General features: G+C 41.5%; 2 protein-coding genes across 2 annotated transcripts; one reads left to right on the top strand and one right to left on the bottom strand.

The window, feature by feature from the left end:
* Nucleotides 1–215: 215 nt before the first annotated feature.
* On the bottom strand, nt 216–3,751 carry LOC147890469 (uncharacterized). Its single transcript, XM_087390300.1, has one exon. The coding sequence runs from the start codon at nt 3,749–3,751 to the stop codon at nt 458–460; it is 3,294 nt and encodes a 1,097-aa protein (XP_087246426.1). The 3' UTR covers nt 216–457.
* A 10,671-nt stretch (nt 3,752–14,422) lies between these two features.
* Nucleotides 14,423–18,002, top strand: LOC147890468 (pentatricopeptide repeat-containing protein At5g27110-like). Its single transcript, XM_087390299.1, has 2 exons — nt 14,423–16,844; nt 17,284–18,002. The coding sequence occupies exons 1-2, from the start codon at nt 14,423–14,425 to the stop codon at nt 17,352–17,354; spliced, it is 2,493 nt and encodes an 830-aa protein (XP_087246425.1). The 3' UTR covers nt 17,355–18,002.
* Nucleotides 18,003–21,684: the final 3,682 nt, after the last annotated feature.

Here is a 21,684-nt window from a genome sequence, read left to right as displayed (position 1 = left end):
GGAGTGAAAATAGCCCTAGAATTAAAAAAAGAGTCTTGGAATTGTATTTAGCAAGCTTATAATAAGGAAGAAAAGAGACTTAAGGAGATCACGAGACATTCAAACACCAATCCATTTTTAAATCTCATTACTCAAGTTTTTATGGAATTCTTAAAATAAGCGCATTGGTATGGACGCAAAAAAATAATATTCAGAATCATGATCATGTTGTCCTTTGTACATATAATGCACCGCAAGAAAACGACCATTAGATCTCCACAAATTGCCCTCTTTCTGCACCTACATATTCCTATTTCCGTGTAGCCATGATATGGCTAGAGAAGTAACTGTTCCATTCCTTCACCTTGCAATCTACCACAATATGTTTTCTCTACATGTAGGGTTTTTCTGAGGACAGAACCCATGCTGGTACTGTACTGTACATGTAGGATTTCTCCGAATCCTAGTAAGGAAGCACTCAAATGAAAAGGGCTCCTCTCTTAATAAGACCTTCCAATCTACCACCATATTTTTGCTGTAAATGTATGGTCAGTGCAAGCACAGAACCCATGCTGATAAGGAAGCACTCTAATGCAAAGTAGTGGGAATCCCACCAGGAAACATCATGCTTGTACTGCCAGTACCAGAAGTTATATACATGGAGCAGAACTTGCAAAGAAGGGATGCCTGCATAGTAGAGTCGGATGAGCGGTCTTCTCTGCACATTCCACACTGCATTCTGGATGCATTGCGGTAGTAGAAACAATTCTTGCAGGACACGTCCGTAATCTCTCAGATCAAGCATCCACCTCGAGCTCTTCACCACATACAAATACCAAAATCTGGGCTGCTGCCACAAATCCCCTGGGCTGCCGGCGTCATACACAGTCGATGAGACGATGATTGCTAAAAGTCCCACAAAGAAGGGTATACAGAGACGTATTACCCGATACTCCAATTCCCTGAAGCTTTGGGGTTTTGCTTCATTGAGTGGTAGACCGCTTTTCCTGCTCTTCAAAATGTTACAAAAGAGGCATAGCAGTGCAGTAGACGCCATCGCTCTCAAGGAATTTGTCCGAATCTTGCAGTTGGCTATGACTCGCTGGATCGGACCCAGTAAAAGTGATGGCGTTGTCTGCCCCAATAAGTTGAGCGTTGTCCGCAAGATTGCAGGTATACACAAACCACTTGCTTGCAGAAAAACTGAGGTGAGAGAGACGAAGGGTACGAGTTCAGGGTGCCTCCATCCATAGAAAACCTGGCTCAAAATGCACCCCAGAATAAGCGATATCACGATTACTGTCGTGATACACTCCATCTCTTTTAAGGATATTCGATACTCGGTTTCGTCCACGATTCCATCAAAATCAGCCTTGAAAAGCAAGGGTTCGAAATATGGCTTTTCACTCTTTTCTCTTGTTGTTGCAAAACGTACCGTCCATTTGCGTCTCTGAAACCATTTTAGTGGTTCACTTGGAGGAAATTGCACATAGATCAGAAGAGAGCAATCCGAGATATCTGATTCCACAGGCATAGTTGCTGTTTTGAAAGGACCTCTCCCCGCAGTACAACCTAGCAGATACATAGTTCTAGATGATGGTTCGTATAATCCTTCAGCGGGTATGTGATCATCACCCAGTAAAATCTGGACTGCTACTCGTACGAAATAATCGCCAGATCTTGTAGCAGGAACTCCCAGGTATTCATTCATGACACTGGAAAGTACACAATTCTCCACTACTATCACATCAAGGAAGAAAAATTGCGGATAGCCGTCGCTTCGTCGAAGTGGTTGTAGCATCGTATCAAAGCTCAGCCGCCATAAGCTCGAGTTGCAGGGGTTTTCACTGGTGCTGGAATGGAATGGAGTACTTCTTAGAGATTGAGTAATCGGTATGCGTTGGAGCAGATGGTCAAGGCGTGTGTAATTATAGCTGGTGTCTGGTGGCCGATCAAGGAATTTCCAGCGAACAGATCTTTCTGTCCAATCTGTTTGCAAAGTCAACGTGGGGAAAGGAGTCGCACTATCTGAATCCGGATTTGATACCATCAGCCCTTCAAATATCCCGCGCTGAGTGATTGTTAGCAGGGGATCCGTAAGATGTAGCAACACCTTGACGTTGCAAAGGAATTCGGGCCTTGAACTCAGAACTTGAGAGGTCGACGAAGAAACGGAAGTCTTCTTTTGGGAACATGCAACCATGTTGAGCAGCCCGGATGATTTGTTGGCGGTCCCTTCAGCAGAAAGAGTGAGGCCATGGTTGAAAGGAATGTCATGCTCTTGCGGTTTGCCATTTTCGGAGAGCACCATAACATCTGCAGTGATGAGTAGCCTGACTCGTAAATGGCTTCCTGCATCTTGGCAGGCGACGTTCTTAAATCGAGCTTTGTTGCTCACACTTGTACCAGGAAGGGGACTCACAAACGGTCCAAACTCGATCCAATCTCTGAAGACCTGGCTTTGATTCTGAGGCAGCATCCGCAGTTGCAATTTATCCAAGAGACTGACAAGAACAGAGCAGTTGACTGGATGTACCATTCCGCGAAATGCGCTAGCATCCGTTGGGCTCCCAGTTTCCGGCGCAGCCATGTTAGGGGCTGTGGTATGTTTGTAGCTATCCGGGTGTGGGAAAGAGAGAACAGCAGGGAAGGAGAAGGTATCGAAATATAGAGGATCATCCTGTGGACGCGAGCTGGAAACATGCGTTTGTGCAGTATAGGAAGAGAGCGTGGGATTGGAAACATTGTGCAAGAGCACAGAGATGTTGCAATCGAGTGTGGTGGGAGGCTCCAGGAATGCGTTTTCGACGGTCTGCATACATCCATGCCAGTAACTGTGGCTGCATCTAGTGCCAACTCGGAGTCCTCTACGAAACGATGAATTGGGGTGGAGACGAAGGGCACAGCCCACCATGGAAAGCTCATGTCCGTGACTCTCGGAGCTGGTTCCAGGAGGGACGAGCAAACCTTCCACAGCGACTGCCATCTCGGTGGAGTAGAGGAACCAATTGTAACTTGGAGGATACATGGGGAGGATGCTGCTGAGCCATTCACGGTGGAGGCAAGGGGAGGGTGAAAGCAAGCATGAATCTAGTGCCAGAAGGAGATTTCCCTTGAAGAGGGCTACATGGCTGTTATTATCGTCATGATGAGGAGCAGGAGCGGGGTAATGACTGGGGACGAGTTTGAGCTGGGCAAGGTGGAAACTGAGAGGAGGTTGCGAAAGGGGATGAAGAGGGTGGGGGAGCAGAAGCTGCTGGGGGGGGGGTGAGAACAAGGATGAGGAGAGCCATGAGGAAAGAAAGGAAGGGTGATAGGGACGATGAGGGTGATCAAAGGAGCAGGAAAGTGGAAGAGCATGCAGAGGAGGATGAGGAGAAGACGTAGTATAAGGAGGGGAGCAAGTAACGTGATGGGCATGCAGGAGGTGGCGAAGATGGGGGTGGTGCCATGCTTCCGGGAGGTGCCCAAGCCTGGGCGTGGGCCGAAAGCTGGGCGTCGCAGCACAACTCATGTCCACCACAACAAGAAGTAGAAGGAGAAGAAGAAGCGGCATCGTTGTGTTCATCATCTGCTGCTTTTCATTGTTTGCGCACACCAGTTGTCCACAACGACAAGAAGAAGAAGAAGCAACAGCAGCAGCTGCAACAGCACAAGCCTCTTTGAGAACAGCCGTTGTCCAGTTGAAGAAGAAGAAGAAGCACAGGAGTTGTTCTTCACAGATATATCCCTTGACCCGGTCCAAACCCAAACAATCTTCAACGCCACCCATTGCGTACTTTTATTCCAATAAATGTGTGAGTTTTCAAGGGATCATCATTTAGATATTAAATTTTTTGTGAACAGTCACTGTTGCACTGTTACGAATTTGTTGTAGCTCTCGATGCTCCCTGTTCCTCGTCTTCTTTGTCAACTACTGCTAGGTCCAATGGAACTTATTTTGTCTCTCCCACCACTCTCATCCAACTACTCTCACATCCATTGTTGCAGCACACAAAACATTCCACCTAATCTTTCTCAAAAGCAACAGAAGAAAAGCTTCAAGCACCCACTTCTCTACCTCCTCATCTCTCTATCCCACAACCCTACAGCATCCACGTAAAAGTCCTCGATTGGGCTAATCTAATAGCAACCTTTGATCTTGGCATATTAGGAATGGGAATCTCCTCTCCCAATGACTAACCACCCCACAATTAGCCTCTTAGTTTATTTAGAGAACAATTTTACCTTAGGTTACCCTCTCGAAGGCCTTTCACGTAGGGGAATGAACCATGGTCAGACTTTCCTCTCAAGAAAGTCCTCCCATCGCCCATTCCCCTATACATCCCCACCACATCGTAGCCTCGCTCCCCTCCCCTTTTGCACCTTTCCAAACACTTTCTACACACAACCATAGCCAACTTTGTTGTCTTTCTTCTAGCAATCTTTCCCCCTTCTCATTGCTACTTGGGTTCATCGCCACATCATTCGAACCTCGGATGGGCTCTCATGCAGTTCGTGCCCGAGATAGGGCTACCATTGCTTCCAAATAGCTGACGCTCAATTGTAGATGTTGCAATGGGTATCTACTTGATTCCTCTAAAGTGGCAATTTTGGGCTCTTGTGGAAGCTAAGTTGGGTTAGATATCTTGTTCTCCATTGGAACACTTTTTCGCTGGAAATTTATCAATCGCCCAACTTTTTGACTGTGATCTAAGTCAGATAAGGTAGCAATATACCTTGCAAATTCTCATTTCTGTTAAGCAATTCATTTAGATCATAACACTTTTCACCCGATTTACATTGCCAAAGCTCGCTGGTAACACGTGAAAACACATGCTTCGCTATAAACTACAACTCAACGCATCTGATAGATTGTACAAGGAGGCGCAAGAACTAAGCGGAAGGTGCACGTAGGGTGGAACAAACACCTGCCTGAGCTGAAAATTGTTTACGCAAAGCTAGGTTTGATGAAATTAGTGGACGAACTCGAATAGAATAGTAACCAGACCCATCCATCGTTCTCTGCAAAATGATCGATCGAACCACCATGCTCTCGAGAATCTGAGCATGGTGGGGTGATTGCTGAAAGTGCATAGTGAATGCTCGTCCCTACAGCAAACACCAACAGAGTCCCTCCAACCCTTTGACCACAACTACTTCGCACTTCCTCCTTTTGCTGCTGCTGTTGCCGCCACTGCATTCATCGTCATCGTCGTCATGCCTCTTCGCCATGTCTGCTATCGCCCTCTTGCTCTTTTGAATACTTGCTGAAAAACTAGACAACCTCACACCATCTGTTCTCTCTCCTAACTACCCAATTTCTATTAGAAATGAAATAGAGAATTCCCTTGATGGCCCAAAGAACCCACTCCACATTCTTTAGCAAAGGGAAAGTTTCTTCACAGAAAAACTGGCTATCCTCAGCATTCTGAGTGTGCCGGAGATTCCGCTTCACCGTGATAGCATTAAACCCATCTTTCATTATAGATCCCAATGACCTAGCTGTAATCTAACTACAAAAAGATTTGGGATTGGTAGAGTCCAAAGGGCAAGCAGTCTTTGTGGCTGATGAGTAGCGACGTGAGGAAGGAAAACGGATTACCGGGATGTTTTGATTGAGAACTAATTGCTTTTGACGAGGAGCACGTACTAAGTAGGACAAGATACAGCATCATTTTCAAAGCTTTTTTGCAGAATGGGATAGATCAAACAGACTTGGAATTGGATCAAGATGAACTTTCAACAATAGGATCAGACTTTGCAAATTAAAGACCGCTTGCACCCAAACTTTGCAAATGAAATCTCTCTTGCACGTCTACAAAGAAGGATGCCTACAACAACAAACACGAATTCACAAGGTAGATGAAGATAGCATCAAAAGAACACAAAGAAACAACAAGTGAAAAAAGATGAATGACACATATCATTCAATAGGCCTGCCCAAAATAAATGGGGAGGCGAAGAGGGGAGGCGAAGAGTGAGGGAAGCTAAGAGAGAGAGAAAGAGAGAGACTAGTGGTGGAGTGAGGGAAGCTAAGAGAGAGAATGGGGAGGTGAAGGGTAGGTGGGCTAGGGACGAGTGGTAGAGTGAGGGAAGCTCTGTGTGTGTGTGTGTGTGTGTGTGTGAGAGAGAGAGAGAGAGAGAGAGAGAGAGAGAGAGACCCAAAATCGTTAGTTGTGCATAATTGCCCCATTTATTGGGCTGACAACTTTAACAAAGGCCATTGAGAAAAATCTGGAATTTATGAAATTTAAAAAACTCCCCTATTTTAGCTTTGCCAAAGTAGAACCATTGCTAAGGCTACCCTGTAAAGGCAGGCCAAAAATAGGAACAACATGGGTAGGAAAAGCACGAGCAAGTTGACAGATAGACAAGTTGAGCCAACAACGTGTCATAAAAGTACTGGAGGGACACTTTTATGAAAAAGTGTAGAAGAGCACTGCCTGCAAGTGGTGAATAGATTAGAGATTTGAAGGTGCTTGAGACATTTGAAATTTTCTTCCAAAAAGCAATTCCTATAAGGTTGGTTAACTTTCATGACTAACACTTTAAGGGGGTTAACAAATTTTTATATTCTTTATTGATATATCAGTAGAGCAAGTACAACATTATTAAAGTTATTGATACAAAGATATTTGCATGACTTGACTTCATGCAGGTTTTAGATTCGATAGTATTCTAAGTTTTTTTTGTTGACAACCAGCCTGCATTTTGGTGATTTGGACACCAGGAAATTGGTTGCTACCATATGCATATCGATGCATAGGGTACAAGTAGGTGCTTTCATGCTTTATGAAGCTCTTATTTTTTGGAGGTTGGTCTCACGAGCTCTCCCTCTTCCTCATTGTTGTCAATCGCTCATGCCTCTCTATGGGTTATGTTGCGCCTTATCAATTTCTTGTATATAGTCCTATAGAGAAAAAAAAAACCTTCTCACGTGCACGCATGCACATGCGCACATATTGCATCCAATGTTTAGAGAGCATTTTTCTCAACATATCACAAAACTTGGGTTTCAAATTTTTGAAGTTTTTCTTGAATTTTGCAGGTTTTTAGCTAAAATATAACTTAATTTTCTAAAATTTTGAAGGTTTACAAAATTGAGAAAATATTTTTTAGAGGTGCAAATGAAAATGTTGTAGGTTCATTGTATATAGTTTGCAGGATTTCTATGAACACTAATTACATCTCTTTTTCATTCTTGTGTTTTGCAATGGCTTGTGGAAAATCAACTTTGTCATCTTCTATAAACAAGTTTTTGAAGTGTGTTTAGAGCAATCTTCATTACATATTTGCTAAGGAGGACTTTACAATTGTGTTCTTACTTAAGGCTGTGGAAGAAAAAGCAAGATTTGGCAATATTACCTTAGCTCTAACATGTAGCAAGACTAGGATTCTTTGTTCTTCTCTCTTATTTTTTACAAATTAAGAATACAAACTAGTATTATTTTAAAGAAGAAATAGAGCAAGTCTTTTATTAGGATTCTAATTTTCTAGCTATAAGAGATTGAAAAGTTCAATTTCTTGTGAAGTAAAGAATACTCCAAATTCTTAAAGAAGAGGTAAAGTCTTAGTGCTAAAATCATGACTAGTTCTAGTGAGCTTCATTGGTCGAAGATCCAAGTAGATCATTTGAGACTAAAAAATCAACAAGGTGCATGGGTGCATGGAAGCAACCCACTTGAATATGAGCAAGTGTGATGTGTGAAGAATGAAACTAAAGTATATAAGATTAGAGACAAGACTAACACTCTTTGTGCATTCTCCTCATATGATGCCAATATGGCACTCCTTTTTTCATATTGGGCCATCCCTTGCCTCTAAGCCATCACCACTATAAGTATTATTTGATTTATGTAATGAAGAGAAATACTATTGAGAATATAACTCTCACATTCCACTCTAGGAATCTCTATGGCCAATCTTTGACCATATATTCAATTACAAACTGCAACATTGAAACAAAGCTTATTTACACAACTATATACATTCGTGTATGTTAAAACATTTCACCATCTCTCTAAGGACTCTTAACAATGGATTCATCTAGGTCATCTCACATTTTAATTGAAACGAATAGCATGACCCGTCTACGACGGGCTAGCGACCTGCTCTGCTAGGTCTTAAGGATGGGACCTTTCATTTCAAGGAATATACTTAAGATTTTATTTATAAATCTCAAAATCTAAATGCTTCTTAGGAATTTTAAAGTTGGATCTATGTTAAGCCTTGTCATTGCTTTCAGTAGAAGGGACAAAGACTTGCAAGGAACTTGAACCACTTTCTAAAAGCTTATCATAACCTAACTAGACTAGCAATCTTTGAATATAGTTGTTTGAAGTCTTTCGGGAAGGCCCATGCTCTTTAATATACACATCCCCTTGGAATCCTTTTGTAATATCCAACACGATATGATCAAGGCTCATAGTCACATGATGAAAAAAGCTAGCCTTATTAAGGTGCTTGAGGGAATCTGGAGTAATGTCCTTAACAATGATTATTGAAGAAGTGGATAAACACTTATTTCTCTTTGTAAAAGTTACACTTACATACTAACACATCTAAACATATATTTATAGACATATATGTATGTGTTTACACACACACACACACACACACACACACATACACAGAGGCATGCATGCACGTGCCACACACACATGCACGCATGCATGCATGCATGCGCACACACACACACACACACACACACACACACACTTATCCCCTTCGGGATCTTTGGGGCTGTCAACACTTTGATTATCCATGACAACATCGTGGACCTTGCAGCACTTTCACCTTGCATCTTGCAAAACTATCATAGAATTGATTGTTCAATCTATAACTTTATGGCTTGACCCATGTGATTATCTATGTATTATACATGACTTGAGCTTCCTCAAAATTATTACTGATTGGGAGCCCATGAGTTATGCATTGATGGAGAGGGATTTTTCCTCGGAACCAAAATGGGTTGGATGTAATTGATATATGTTTAGACCCTATAGATTTATTATACCTTCATCAAACTGAAATGGGTTGGATGTGATTTGTATATATTTAGACCCCAAGGATTTGTATATGTTTAGACCTTTTCTTACCTTGAAAATTAAATACTATAGAAAGGAAAAGGTCCTTGGTAAAAACTTGGAAGAAACTTGGACCACCACGTCGTGAATAAAGATGCAGTCCCCTGACCAAGTACACATGGAACACTTGTCAGTACTTTAGTTGCCCATTACTAATGAGTGGTGTATTAACACTGGCATTACTACTTTATAGGTCTCATAACTAAGGAGAGGGAGAAAAAACGAATGGAGGAGAGATCAATAAACCATCACTAGTCCCAAGAATTGCTCAACACTCTCAAGGAGATGAATCACATTTTGGTAGATTCACATAGTGAGATGTAATGACTGCATGAGCCCTCTTACACATATGGCCCCCCCAAGTTTTGGGGTTTCCGATTACTCCCTTGGGAATTTTTCTAAAATGTTATAAACATTTCATGAACTTTCTAGTAGCCAACCTTTGATTCCTTTTGGAGTATTGAAAATGCCAAGATTTGTTTATTGTGAATCTAGATAGAGTAACAACTGTGTGCTGGTATTGAAGCTTGGTTTCCACAGCAAAGATGTATTGTTCTAACCTTCATTTTTGTTGTGATGGTGCCAGGTGAGTTGGCATACCTCTCCATCGGATTTGCAATGGAAAATTTAAGGCATGAAGATACAGTGTTGGCAACTTCGAGTACTATATGGTGGATCATCTCCAACTATTGATTAATGAGATTGGACTTTCTATTGGAGACTAGTCAGGAGTATTGTTGTATTTTTTGCAATTTAATGACATGAATGTGAGTATGTAAGTTGACTCCCACTTTGAGACTTTGTTGAAAGGGACGGTATGGTAATGGATTATTCTCACTTATGTGATGTTAAGGGAAATGGTATATGGTTGTATTTGGTTTACTAGTACATTGAGAATTGTTGCAGCAGGGTAGTTGATAGGATAAACACACACACACACATAAGATGAAGGGAAAATATGACACAGGCAGGATGCAAGAATAGGGTCCATTGATCATCTTTGCAGGAAATGCAAGGTATGCGATGGCTGTAGCAATGGGCAATGGTGCGGGAAGGGTAATATCTGCCCTATGCATGGTGCCATCGAGATCCCCCTACCTTAATTTTAAATCCACCATCTGTGTGGTACCACCAAAATCCCCACCACTTCTATTGACCCGCGTTGCCATGTCATTTTTGGAGACTAGTCTTTGGAGTTCGGGACTCATCGATGCTGCATCTGGCTTATTACTTATGCGACGTTCTTGAATCCCATGCCTTCAGTCTACGACTTTGTGCATTTGGGCATGTGTTGCACATTCCTAACAATAACACATGGAGGCCTCCTTTGCCTATAGCATGAATTTCTCTATGCATGCCATGTGGCAACTCTTCCTTCAACTTGTAGCAAGATATATATATCTATATCCATCTAGAGTTTATTATTTAAGAATTTATTTATAAATTAATATAAAATATATATTTTACTCCCTCTCTCTCTCTCTCTCTCTCCACATGTTAGCATTATATATATATATATGTATGTATGTATGTATGTATGTATTCATTTATTTATATTTTATATATTATCATATATATATATTTTTTATTTATTTATATTTATATATGTAAGATTATACCTCTCTCTCTCTCTCTCTCTCGCTCTCTCTCTCTCTCTCTCCTCGCATAATGTGCAAAAAAACACACACACACGTGCGCGCATGCACGCACATAATTTTAGAATAAAATCTATTATACAATATTATAATAATATAATATATCTATAATATATATTATATTATATATTCATTTTTTCGATCGGAAATTGAATATCTTGGTCACATTTTTTCAGTTAAAGGTATTTGAGTAGATCCCAAGAAAGTAGAGGCAATAGTGAATTGGCCACGGCCTAAAGATATTCATGAGTTACGATCTTTTCTAGGTTTGTGTAGTTTTTACCAAAGATCCGTTAAGAATTTTGCACACAAGGCACATCCATTGACTGAACTTCTATGTAAGACTCATGCTTTCTCTTGGAAAGAAAAACACACTTTAGCCTTCGAGCTCCCTTCGAGCGACTTAAAGAGCCAATGTCTATAACACCAATTTTGACCATGCCAGACTTTATGAGACCTTTCTTTGTCATGGTCACTGATGCCAGTGGGCAGGGTTTTGGGGCTGCTCTTATGCAAGATAACCATCCGATTTCCTTTGAGTCACATAAGTTGAAACTAGCGGAGCTAAACTATTCCACATATGATAAAGAATTAGCCGATGTAGTCCATGCCCTTAAACTTTGGAAGCACTATCTTTTGGGTTCTGAATTACTTATTAAAACTGATCACCAAAACCTTAGACATTTCCTTACTCAACCGGTGATCTCTGATAGACACATAAAATGGGCTGCATTTATTGACCATTTTAAACCAATGATCCAATACAAACCAAGCAAAGACAATGTAGTTGCCGATGCACTGAGCCGACGACCTAGCTTATATAATATATTAGTCATTGAGGGAGACCCTTTTGAGCCTATGAAGGATGCCTATGCTACTAATTGAGACTTTTCAGAAATTTGGCATAAAATTAAGCATGCCAATGGTACCCCTATGGCCTCAAATGCCATTGATGATGACTACCAGGTATCATTGCAACGTATCAAACTGTAGTTCAAGATTTTTTTTGGCCCAAGGTTAAAGTCGATATTGCATTGTTTATTGCACAATGCCTTATTTGCCAGAAAGCCAAGAGCTACAAGGGCAAATATCAAGGTTTGCTTATGCCTTTACCCATTCTTGCTGCCCCATGGAAACAAATCTCTATGGATTTCAAAACTAGATTTCCTACAACTAGCTTAGGTTTCGATATGATTTGGACTATCATAAATAGATTTAGCAAACAGGCCTATTTTATTATGTGTAAAAAGATTTTGATAGCAATTCAAGTTGCTCATTTGCTCATTAAGTATATCTTTGTTCACCACGGCCAGGTATCGTTGCAACGTATCAAACTGTAGTTCAAGATTTTTTTTGGCCCAAGCTTAAAGTCGATATTGCATTGTTTGTTGCACAATGCCTTATTTGCCTGAAAGCCAAGAGCTACAAGGGCAAATATCAAGGTTTGCTTATGCCTTTACCCATTCTTGCTGGCCCATGAAAACAAATCTCTATGGATTTCATTACTGGATTTCCTACAACTAGCTCAAGTTTCGATATGATTTGGACTATCATAGATAGATTTAGCAAACATGCCCATTTTATTCTGTGTAGAAAGACTTTGATAGCAATTCAAGCTGCTCGTTTGCTCATCAAGCATATCTTTGTTCACCATGGCCTTTCGAAAGTAATCCTGTCAGACCGAGATAGTAAATTCGGTAGTAACTTCTGGATGTAACACTTTTTGATAATCTTGGTAAGAAGCTAGACTTCTCCATTGCTTTTCATCCAGATTCCAATGGTCAAACTGAAGTCACACAAAATGCTATTTGTGATATGCTGCGTGCTTATGTATCGGGTCGGCTAGGCAAATGGGACAAGTGTTTACACATTTTACAGTTTGCCTACAACAATACTATGCACTCTCCTACATGTAAATCACCATTTCAAGTTGTCTATGGCAAGACTATTCCTACTCCATTGACCTATCTTAAGCATCAAGTAGAGGCTACTGAGACCAATTCACTGAGGACTTCTCTACAATTTTGATTGCTTTTCGTAAGAACATACAGCATACTCAAGCTGTCTATACTAAGCGCACCAACAAGGGGGGAAAAAGAGTTATATTTTGAAAAGGTGACCTAGTGATGTTACAAATGGAAAAGCGTCGACTTAAGAGCATTGAGACGCATCCTGTTGTAAAGTTGGCCCCTAAATCCTTTGGTCCCTTCACAATTTTAGAGCGTATCAATGACAATACCTATCACTTAGAATTACCAGCACATTGAAAATTTCAAAATTCTTTTCATGTGCATCTCTTGAAACCTTTTCGTGGAAACCCACCGATTTGCCCTCTGCATTGGACTTCATGTATCCCATATTTGTAAAATATTTGTTAATTCTATTGTACCAACTTTTGGGTGCTTGTTTTAAGCCATAGAGACTTTTCTTGAGATGGCAAACATGATTCTGTTTCCCTCGTTCAACATAACCTACTGGTTGTTGCATGTAGACTTCCTCGTCTAGGTAATATGCTCCCACCAATGATGACACCACAGGTCGTGTTCTTTGCTCTTATGGCAATGATCGAATGCGTGTTTGCAACTACTTCCTATGGTGTGCAAGGAGTAATTTTTTCTTCTCATTGTTTCTCCCTTCGCAAACATTGCAAAATGCCATTTTGATACTGGGCCGTTTCTTTCCTCGACCAAGCCCGTTCCCACGTGAGTGGGATTGCCACATTTTTTGTACATTTCCAGAAAGCTTTCCACGATGTGAATTGTCTGCTTGCCATGCCAAAACCGAGCACCACACCGCTCAGCTAGAGAGCGAAAATTTCACTCTCCACCCGGGTTTGGGACCTGCTATACTGTGATAGGCTAAAATGCTGCTGCACATAAAACTACGCCATCGTAGTCTTGGATAGCACCGCAAACTGCATGAAGTTGGGGTTCATTGACCCACAAAACTGCAACGAGTTGAGACTGTGTAAAACAATCATAACTCTAGGCTGGAACAGTGCTGCTGTTTCATGCTTCATAAAAGAGATGAAAGCATGTATCACTATGGAAGCTTTTCTGACCATAGCTGAAAGTGAATGCTAAAAGTTGGGCATTCATCAAGCTGAGCATCCATGGCTAAAACTTGGACCCCTCCTCGGACTGCCTGGTAGTTTGCATAAGTTGGGGATGACGTAGGGGTGAGGCAAACAAAAATTTGCTTCATTTAGAGAAAAGGCAGGCCCCCTGGTCTGCAAAGGAGAAATGATAAGAGTAAGAAACGCACTGGAGGTAAGCCAGGCGACTCAATTCCTCAAGTGCGGACTCGCGTTATTGAAAATGTTTGCGTCTTTTCGCCGTACACTCTGTCTTGATTGTCTTGTCATTTCGACAAGGGCGCCGTTCTTGGAAGCCACTGAGCATACCTCTCGGTTATTGGACATTAGCGCTGTATTTCAAGTCCCCATTTTTACTGAACATTGGTGTGCAATTCTTCCCTTCATGCCTGATGGAAGAAAAAGGGGGCCGGTGCATTCAGGACTGGCAGGACTCTCTTGCGGCACCTATTCATTAAGATCCAATCATTCTGAGTACAGCTTGGCACATAGATATATTCGAATTCGAACTGTGAGGCTTTATTACTTTTCTGAATATGTGAGGACACGACTGCTGACGATATGCTAAGGTTTTCCTTTAATGGGTTTGTTACCGTTTAATTTCTGGAAATAGACGTGCGAATGTTATGCCTTTGTACAACGCCTTACAAAGGGTAGCGGGTTATGGTGCAACATTTGGATCTGTTGGAGCCTTGAGCAAGAGGTGTCGCCTAGATGAGGCGCTTCAGGAGGTCCATCTTATGGAAGAGCGAGGAATTCCTTTATCCAGTGACATTATTTATGGTCTTCTACAGGGCTGCATTAACAACAAAGACCTGGCAGCTGGCAGACAAGTGCAATCCGTTATTGTTAGAAATGGACTCGACTCAAATGCTTTTCTGGTAGACCAAATTATCCGCCTGTTTGCTTCATGCGGGAGCTTGCTAGATGCAAGCAAAGTATTTTGCAAGACCTCAAAACCAAGTGTGTATACATGGAATGCAATTATATCAGCACATGCCAAGCTTGGGGATGGAGAAAAGGCCCTGGCATTGTGTCGCAAAATGCAGGAGGATGGTATAAATCCAGATGTTGTCACATTTTTATTTATCTTAAAAGCATGTGGAAGCGTAGGCGATTTGGTGCAGGGAAGGTTGACTCATGGCCAAATCAGCAAAAATGGGCTGGAAGCAACTGTGCCTATTGGCAACTCCCTTGTTGATATGTATGCCAAATGTTGTAGCCTAGAGGAGGCACGCTGTGTGTTTGATGGGTTACAGAATCAAGATGTGGTGTCGTGGGGTGCAATGATCTCAGGGTATGTCCAAAATGGGCATGGTCAGTGTGCTTTTGAGCTTTTTGAGAAAATGCTCCAGCAGGGCAGTAAGCCAAATAGGGTTATTTTTCTGTGCATGTTGAAAGCTTGTAGCAGTGTAGGAGCCATACAGCAAGGCATGCTGATACATGACGGATTACTCCAAAGTGGATTTGATTTGGATGTGATGGTTGGAAACAGCCTTATTGACATGTATGCCAAGTGTGGTGGCCTAGAATTTGCTCGCAGAATCTTTAACAAGCTGATTGATCGAGATATAGTGTCATGGGATGCAATGATCGCAGGATATGTCCAATACGGAAATGGTGTTTTAGCCTTGGAGCTCTTTGAGAAAATGCAGCAGGAAGGCATAAAACCTGATGAGTTCACATACTCTTGCATCATAAAAGCTTGTGGCATTGAAGGAGCCATAGTACAGGGCAGGGTGCTACATGATAGGATTACAAGATGTGGTATTGAATCAGATTTTGTTGGCAATACCATTGTTGACATGTACATAAAATGTGGGTATCTAGTGGAAGCATACAAAGTGTTTGATGGATTGACTAAGCGAGATGTGGTCTCATGGGGCACAATGATTGCAGGCTACGTCCAACATGGGCTTGGTTGTTCTGCTCTTGAACTTTTTGAGAAAATGCAGCAGGAGGGCATGAAGCCAAATGCTGTTGTATTCCTCTGCCTCTTGAAAGCGTGTATCAGCGTAGAAGCCTTGAGCCAGGGCAAGCTGACACATGGCCAGATTATTAAGAATGGGCTTGAGGTTGATGTAGCCATGGGGAGCACCCTTGTTGATATGTATGTCAAATTTGGAACCCTAGAGGATGCCCAAAGAGCCTTTCATGGGATTCCAAATCCAAACACAGTTGCCTGGGATGTGATCACTGCAGGATATATCCAACATGGCCATTGCCTCCTTGCTGTTGAGCTTTTTCAGAAAATGCAGGAAGGAGGCATAAAGCCAGGCAAAGTCACATTTCTGTGGATGCTAAAAGCGTATGGCAAATTAGGAGCCACAGCACAGGGCAGACTTATACATGAACAGATTGTTGAAAGTGGAAATGAATCAGATGTGATGATTGGGAGCTCTGTTGTCGATATGTATGCAAAATGTGGGAGCTTACAGGATGCGCAGACAATTCTTCAGCAGTTGCCCAAAGGGAATGCAGTGTCATGGGGTGCAATCATTGCAGGGTATGCGCGATATGGAGACTGCAAGATGTCTTGGGAATGTTTGGACACCATGCGAAGTCAAGGTTTGAAGCCAGATCAGGTTTTATTTCTCAATATTCTGAATGCTTGCAGTAATGGCGGCCTTCTTAAGGAAGCTTGTCAGTGCTTTGTATCTATGCAATTAGTCTATGGGATTACACCAGGATTTGATCATTACAATTGCATGATTGATATTCTTGGCCGGGCAGGATGGTTGAAAGAAGCTGTAGATCTCCTGCACTGCATGCCTATCCCTGCAGACATTATAGGGTGGATGTCCTTGCTCTCATCGTGCAAAACTTACTGTAACATAGAGCTGGGAAGACGATGCTTTGATAAAATTGTTCAATTGGATCCTGTAGATGCGTCTGGGTATGTGCTTATGTCAAACATTTATGCTGATGGTGAGAAATGGGATGATTTGAAAGACATACGAGAGTTGCGAGAGTGTGCTGGTGCGGCAAAGAAGCCTGGGATGGCCTGGATAGAGGTTAGCAATGAGATGCATGAATTTATGGTGGGAGGCAAAAGACAACTTCAGAGCGATGAGCTCTTTACCACGTTACAAAGAGAGAGAAGTTTAATGAAGGAGGAAGGATTTGTGCCCCAGTTAGACATGATACCAGAGTCAATGTCAGACGAGGACACCTTGTACAATATATCATGAGAAATCCGGCAGTGTCAGATTTTCCTGACTGTAACCACCAAATCATATCCCTCTACCTTCTGCATGCTTGACAGGGGGCTTGAGAGGCTTAGGATGAATGGTCATGCACGGAGAACTTGTTATAGAAGCTTGATTTTGACGATCCAGCTGAGAATGTCATCATTGCAAAGAGTTGAATTCTTGTGATTTTGGACGATCCAGCTGAGAGAGTCATCGTTGCAAAGAGTTATTGGACATGGCCGACTCAGTGGCTTTCGTAACTCGGAATTCATATGGAGAAATGGCTCAAAATGAAGAATCAAGTTTTTGGGGCTTTGCCAGAGAAATGGGAAAGAGGCTTTCTGTTGAAGATCTATACGAAGATTAAGAAAGCTGACAGACGTCTAAAGACTCTGCAGAAGATGAAGGGCTGTCAACCAACTCCAACTATTCAAAGTGAAACTACACTCTCCTGAACTTTCCTGCGGGTGATGACAGAAAAAGAATAAAGATCTAATGTGATGGGGAAAGTGAATGGAAGATGGGTCACAATGAATACTTTTAAAGACTGAGGTAGGTTGGAATACTTTTTGAATCCAGCCGAGGCTAGAATCACGGGCAGAACTTTTATCTGAGTGACATGTACACAATAGAACAAAAGCAGCAGTTTTAGAAAGGGCTCCAAGGATTTTAAATCAAGAACTCAAAAGTATGGGGAAGAGTTTCAAGCTTTGAACCTTGCTACCCTCTCTTTCGTGCATGTAGCATTTATGGACTGCTAATCATTGTTGGGAGAGTGCTTGAACTTATAGTAACTATTTAATGGCTGGCAGAGGGAAAGTTGGCCAAGCTGTGCCGTTCTTACCTTCAATCTTCCAGAGTATCAAGAGAAGCAAAATAGAAAAGCTTATCAAACACAATGTAGCAGTTCCTCCCACAATCCAAAGACTTGCCTCAAAGAGACTCTTTTGGAGGGTTAGAAGTGGTTGCCAAAGTGCATATGAGATGCAGATTACAGAAAATCGGTTGAATGTCAACGACGGGTAGCAATTCACGTCTGTTAAAGACATACTGATTTTCCCAAGCATAGCTTGGTAATGCACTAACCTTTTAAGCGGTTATGGGTGCTGTTCACCCTGATTCACTCACAAGTTCTATAATCTAAAACTTTTAAGTGGTTATGGTGTAATTGTTCATCCGGATTCACTCACAAGTTTTGTTATCTAAAACTTGACACAGGTAAGTACTTGAACTCCATCTTAACACAAACTCAATTCATAAAGAATAATTGGATTTAAGGAATTAAGGCTGATCTGGCAGCATTAAAGGGAGAAAGCTTCTCAGTTAAAAACAACTAAAACGACTCAATGCAATGCTTCAAGAGACAGCTTGAATGCAAAATTAATTCAATCATGAGCCAATTGTACAATACAACTGAGGGTCTTTGGTTTTCTTAAAGAATACGGAATGTGCAGCAATATGAAAGAAAATTGTATGCCTATGCCAATTGATTTGCATTGTTTTGAAAACTCTTTTACATGGTGGGCCTTTCCACCAAGTATGTCAGTAAGCTTAACGTAATCAGTTAAGTTACATTAACGTTAACCTTCACAAAAAACTGAACAGTCTGTCAAAAGGGTTGCTTTTGAACAGCTTCTACGCTATGAACAGGGAATCTGGCTCCCTAGCTCCATGCAAAGCATTGCCGATGTGTAGAGTTCATCATTCGCACCTTGCTCGGTAAGTATCCCTTTATGTCAAGTTGTACGAATGAGTTTGCAAAAGATTCATGATATATTAAGGAGCCACGAACATTCTTGGAGCTACTTTCAAAGGAATTAGCACTTTTTTTTTTTTTGCATGGATACACCAAAGGATTGCTTAATGGAGCTAGCCCAAATGTTCAACCTATAGGTCTAGTTTCACATGTTAGCTACATACCAACACATATCATTATTACAAAATTTGAACAAAATGTTGAGTTGTTATGCTAAACGTCCAACTTAACAAGCACTTAAAATCATTGACAACACATATGTTGGCATGGTCATCATCCACTCAGGGTGGGACATATATTATATACAGGGGTCCTTACTCAAAGCCAGAAAAGAAGGCAACCAAGGAAGCTCGTTAAAGCTTTGAGGAAAGGAAATCGGCATGAAGGAGCCCAAGCCTTGAGAACGCCATGGAGAAGCTCGCAATGAAGAACATGAAGCATCATTCCATCACTTTGACTTGTGGCAGAGAGATCCATGGAGAAACGGTTTGATTATAAGGCATAGGCTCGGTGGTGACACAATAGCACAAGAAGAAGCTTGTTGAGAAGTGCAAAGGAGTACTAATTGCAAGCAAGCAGGCGCTTAACGAAAAGAGTAGAAGGTGACGATGATCAAGAGATAGAGGCTATAGTGAGAGCATTGAGATGCAAGAAGGGGAGGTAGGCATCGACATGTAAGGAGCTTGTGAGGCATAGAGCGAAGCAAGGGAGACAAAGCTTGGAATGAGGAAAGTAGAAGAAGGGACATCTACTTTAGAAGCTGATATGAAACTAATGGTGGGTTCGTTCGCCCAATAGAATCGGAGGATGGCCGCCGAGTGTCGTGATTCACACCAAACGACCTAATTTATGTCACCAACCTCTGATTGGTGGGGCGACCTTCATGGGTCAAACATAAATCTTTTGTGTCAATGTCCGAGCCCATCCCTCCTATTAGGCCAACTAGGATGGCAACCCTTCACACTACCTTTTGGAGGATGGCCGCTAGGTGGTGTGAACCTAGCTAAGGTAGAAGAGCCAATACATTTAGATGGACCATCTAATGAGAAGTGCCCATGTGTATGGGACACATATATTTTTACTATGAACTCTAGATTCAGGGGGATATTCAAAATTGAGGGAGGATTAAGAGAATATTAGAGAAGGAGTGATGCGAGACATGAAAGGGTACAATCTTTCCAATAATGGCCCTTGGGATCCAATACCCACTTATCCCATTTCCCTACCCTTGGCGTGTGTGCCTATCATTCAAATGCATACATGCATCCTACCGGTCCTTCCCCCTTGGACCTAGCATGTGTGAGTGCTCAATTAAGCAATCAAGTACATAATCCGTGGCTCTGTGCCATTATACCTACCTCTTATTTTAATATATTTCATCAATCAGCCTAATCCTAATTTTTTTCGTCACATGCCCACTTGCTTGGGCATCAATTGTCTTCACTTGATGTGTCTTCATGTTTATATCATCATCATGGATCCTCAATAAGCTTCATTAGCTTAACTCCTTTCTCCATGGTATGCCTACCAAACAAGTTAAGCATTAATATGTCTCCAATAAATCATGTAAATGAAAAGATATAACACTTATCTTTGATGTCTAACCATTCTGGGGACATCGCACTGGTGGTTGAGATTTTGAATTTAGAGGCAAGCTCACACTCTCTCCAAGTTTTTTGCATATTATCACATTGAGAGGGTGACCGCATTCAACTTGGCCCATTATTTCACCAATTGCCTTGTCACATTAGAGACATGCCCCATTATTTAACCAGCCATTTGTTGGTAACAAGTACTCCCTACCATGATCATTCACTCGCAGGTGTCCTCATTCTTATTTTGTACACTATGTAGGCCGATAGTGAAATGCATGGACCAACCCAAGGGCTCATGTCGACCACCACACTGGTTCCTGTGAGGAATTGCATGTAGGATGTTTATATAGAACTTACATCTACAAGTTGCGTGTAGGATTCCTAAGGGAGATTCCTTAGAGATCATTTCTAAGCTTATGTAAGTACAAGCGGAGCTTTGCCGCTACTCTAGACACCCACTTTATGCTGCTTCAGTCCTTGTTAACACAAGGTCAACATAGACCATTCTAGATGTGTAGTTAGTAAGCAAAGTTTAGTAATTAGGTATTAAGTAGTGTGTAGTATTTGTTACATTCTATCTATCTATATATATATATATATATAGATATGCATGCATTTGTTACATTATATATATATATAGTGTGTAGTATTTGTTACATTATATATATATATATATATGCATGCATGCATGTACGTACACACACACACACACACATACATACATTTGTATATACATGTGTGTGTGTGTGTGTGTGTGTGTGTGTGTAGACACACACACCCGCACATGCATGTATAGAACTCTCTCTTTGTGCAAATAAAGTTATTTATATATGCATACGCGCGCGTAGGTGTGTGTGTGTGTGTACACACCAATGCGCGCACAAACAATATGCGAGATGATGAAGGCATTTACAATTGGGAATATATTAATGGCATAGGAGATTAGCATAGAAGACTTGCCAACAACACTAGGCTGACCATGACACACTTGATGAATCTGGTGATGTGGGAGGAATTTCGTCGACACCCTTGAGCATAACAAACACCTCTCTCTCTCTCTCTCTCTCTCTCTCTCTCTCTCTCTCTCTCTCTCTCTCTCTCTCCAAATGGGTCTTCACCTTCTACTCTTAAAGCCTAGGTGGTAAATCTAAATTCCATGTCATAAAAAAGCCCATTAATTGAAACACGAAGGGCACGCAAATATGGAAAGCCCAACCATTTAAAATTGAAGCTTGACCATCCAAAACATAACCTATAGTGTCTCGTAACCAAGATTGAGTAAGCCAAGCCCAAGTGATGCATACGGTGGAGGGGCTCTTGAAACTTGAAATTTTATTTCTTGAAAT

Source organism: Dipteris shenzhenensis, chromosome 19 (genome assembly GCF_047967505.1).
Source record: "Dipteris shenzhenensis isolate YYH24624 ecotype China chromosome 19, Dip_SZ_1.0, whole genome shotgun sequence".
NCBI classification, from domain to species: domain Eukaryota; kingdom Viridiplantae; phylum Streptophyta; class Polypodiopsida; order Gleicheniales; family Dipteridaceae; genus Dipteris; species Dipteris shenzhenensis.
Note: the sequence above shows the minus strand (reverse complement) of the source record. Positions and strands in the feature narration are given on the sequence as shown.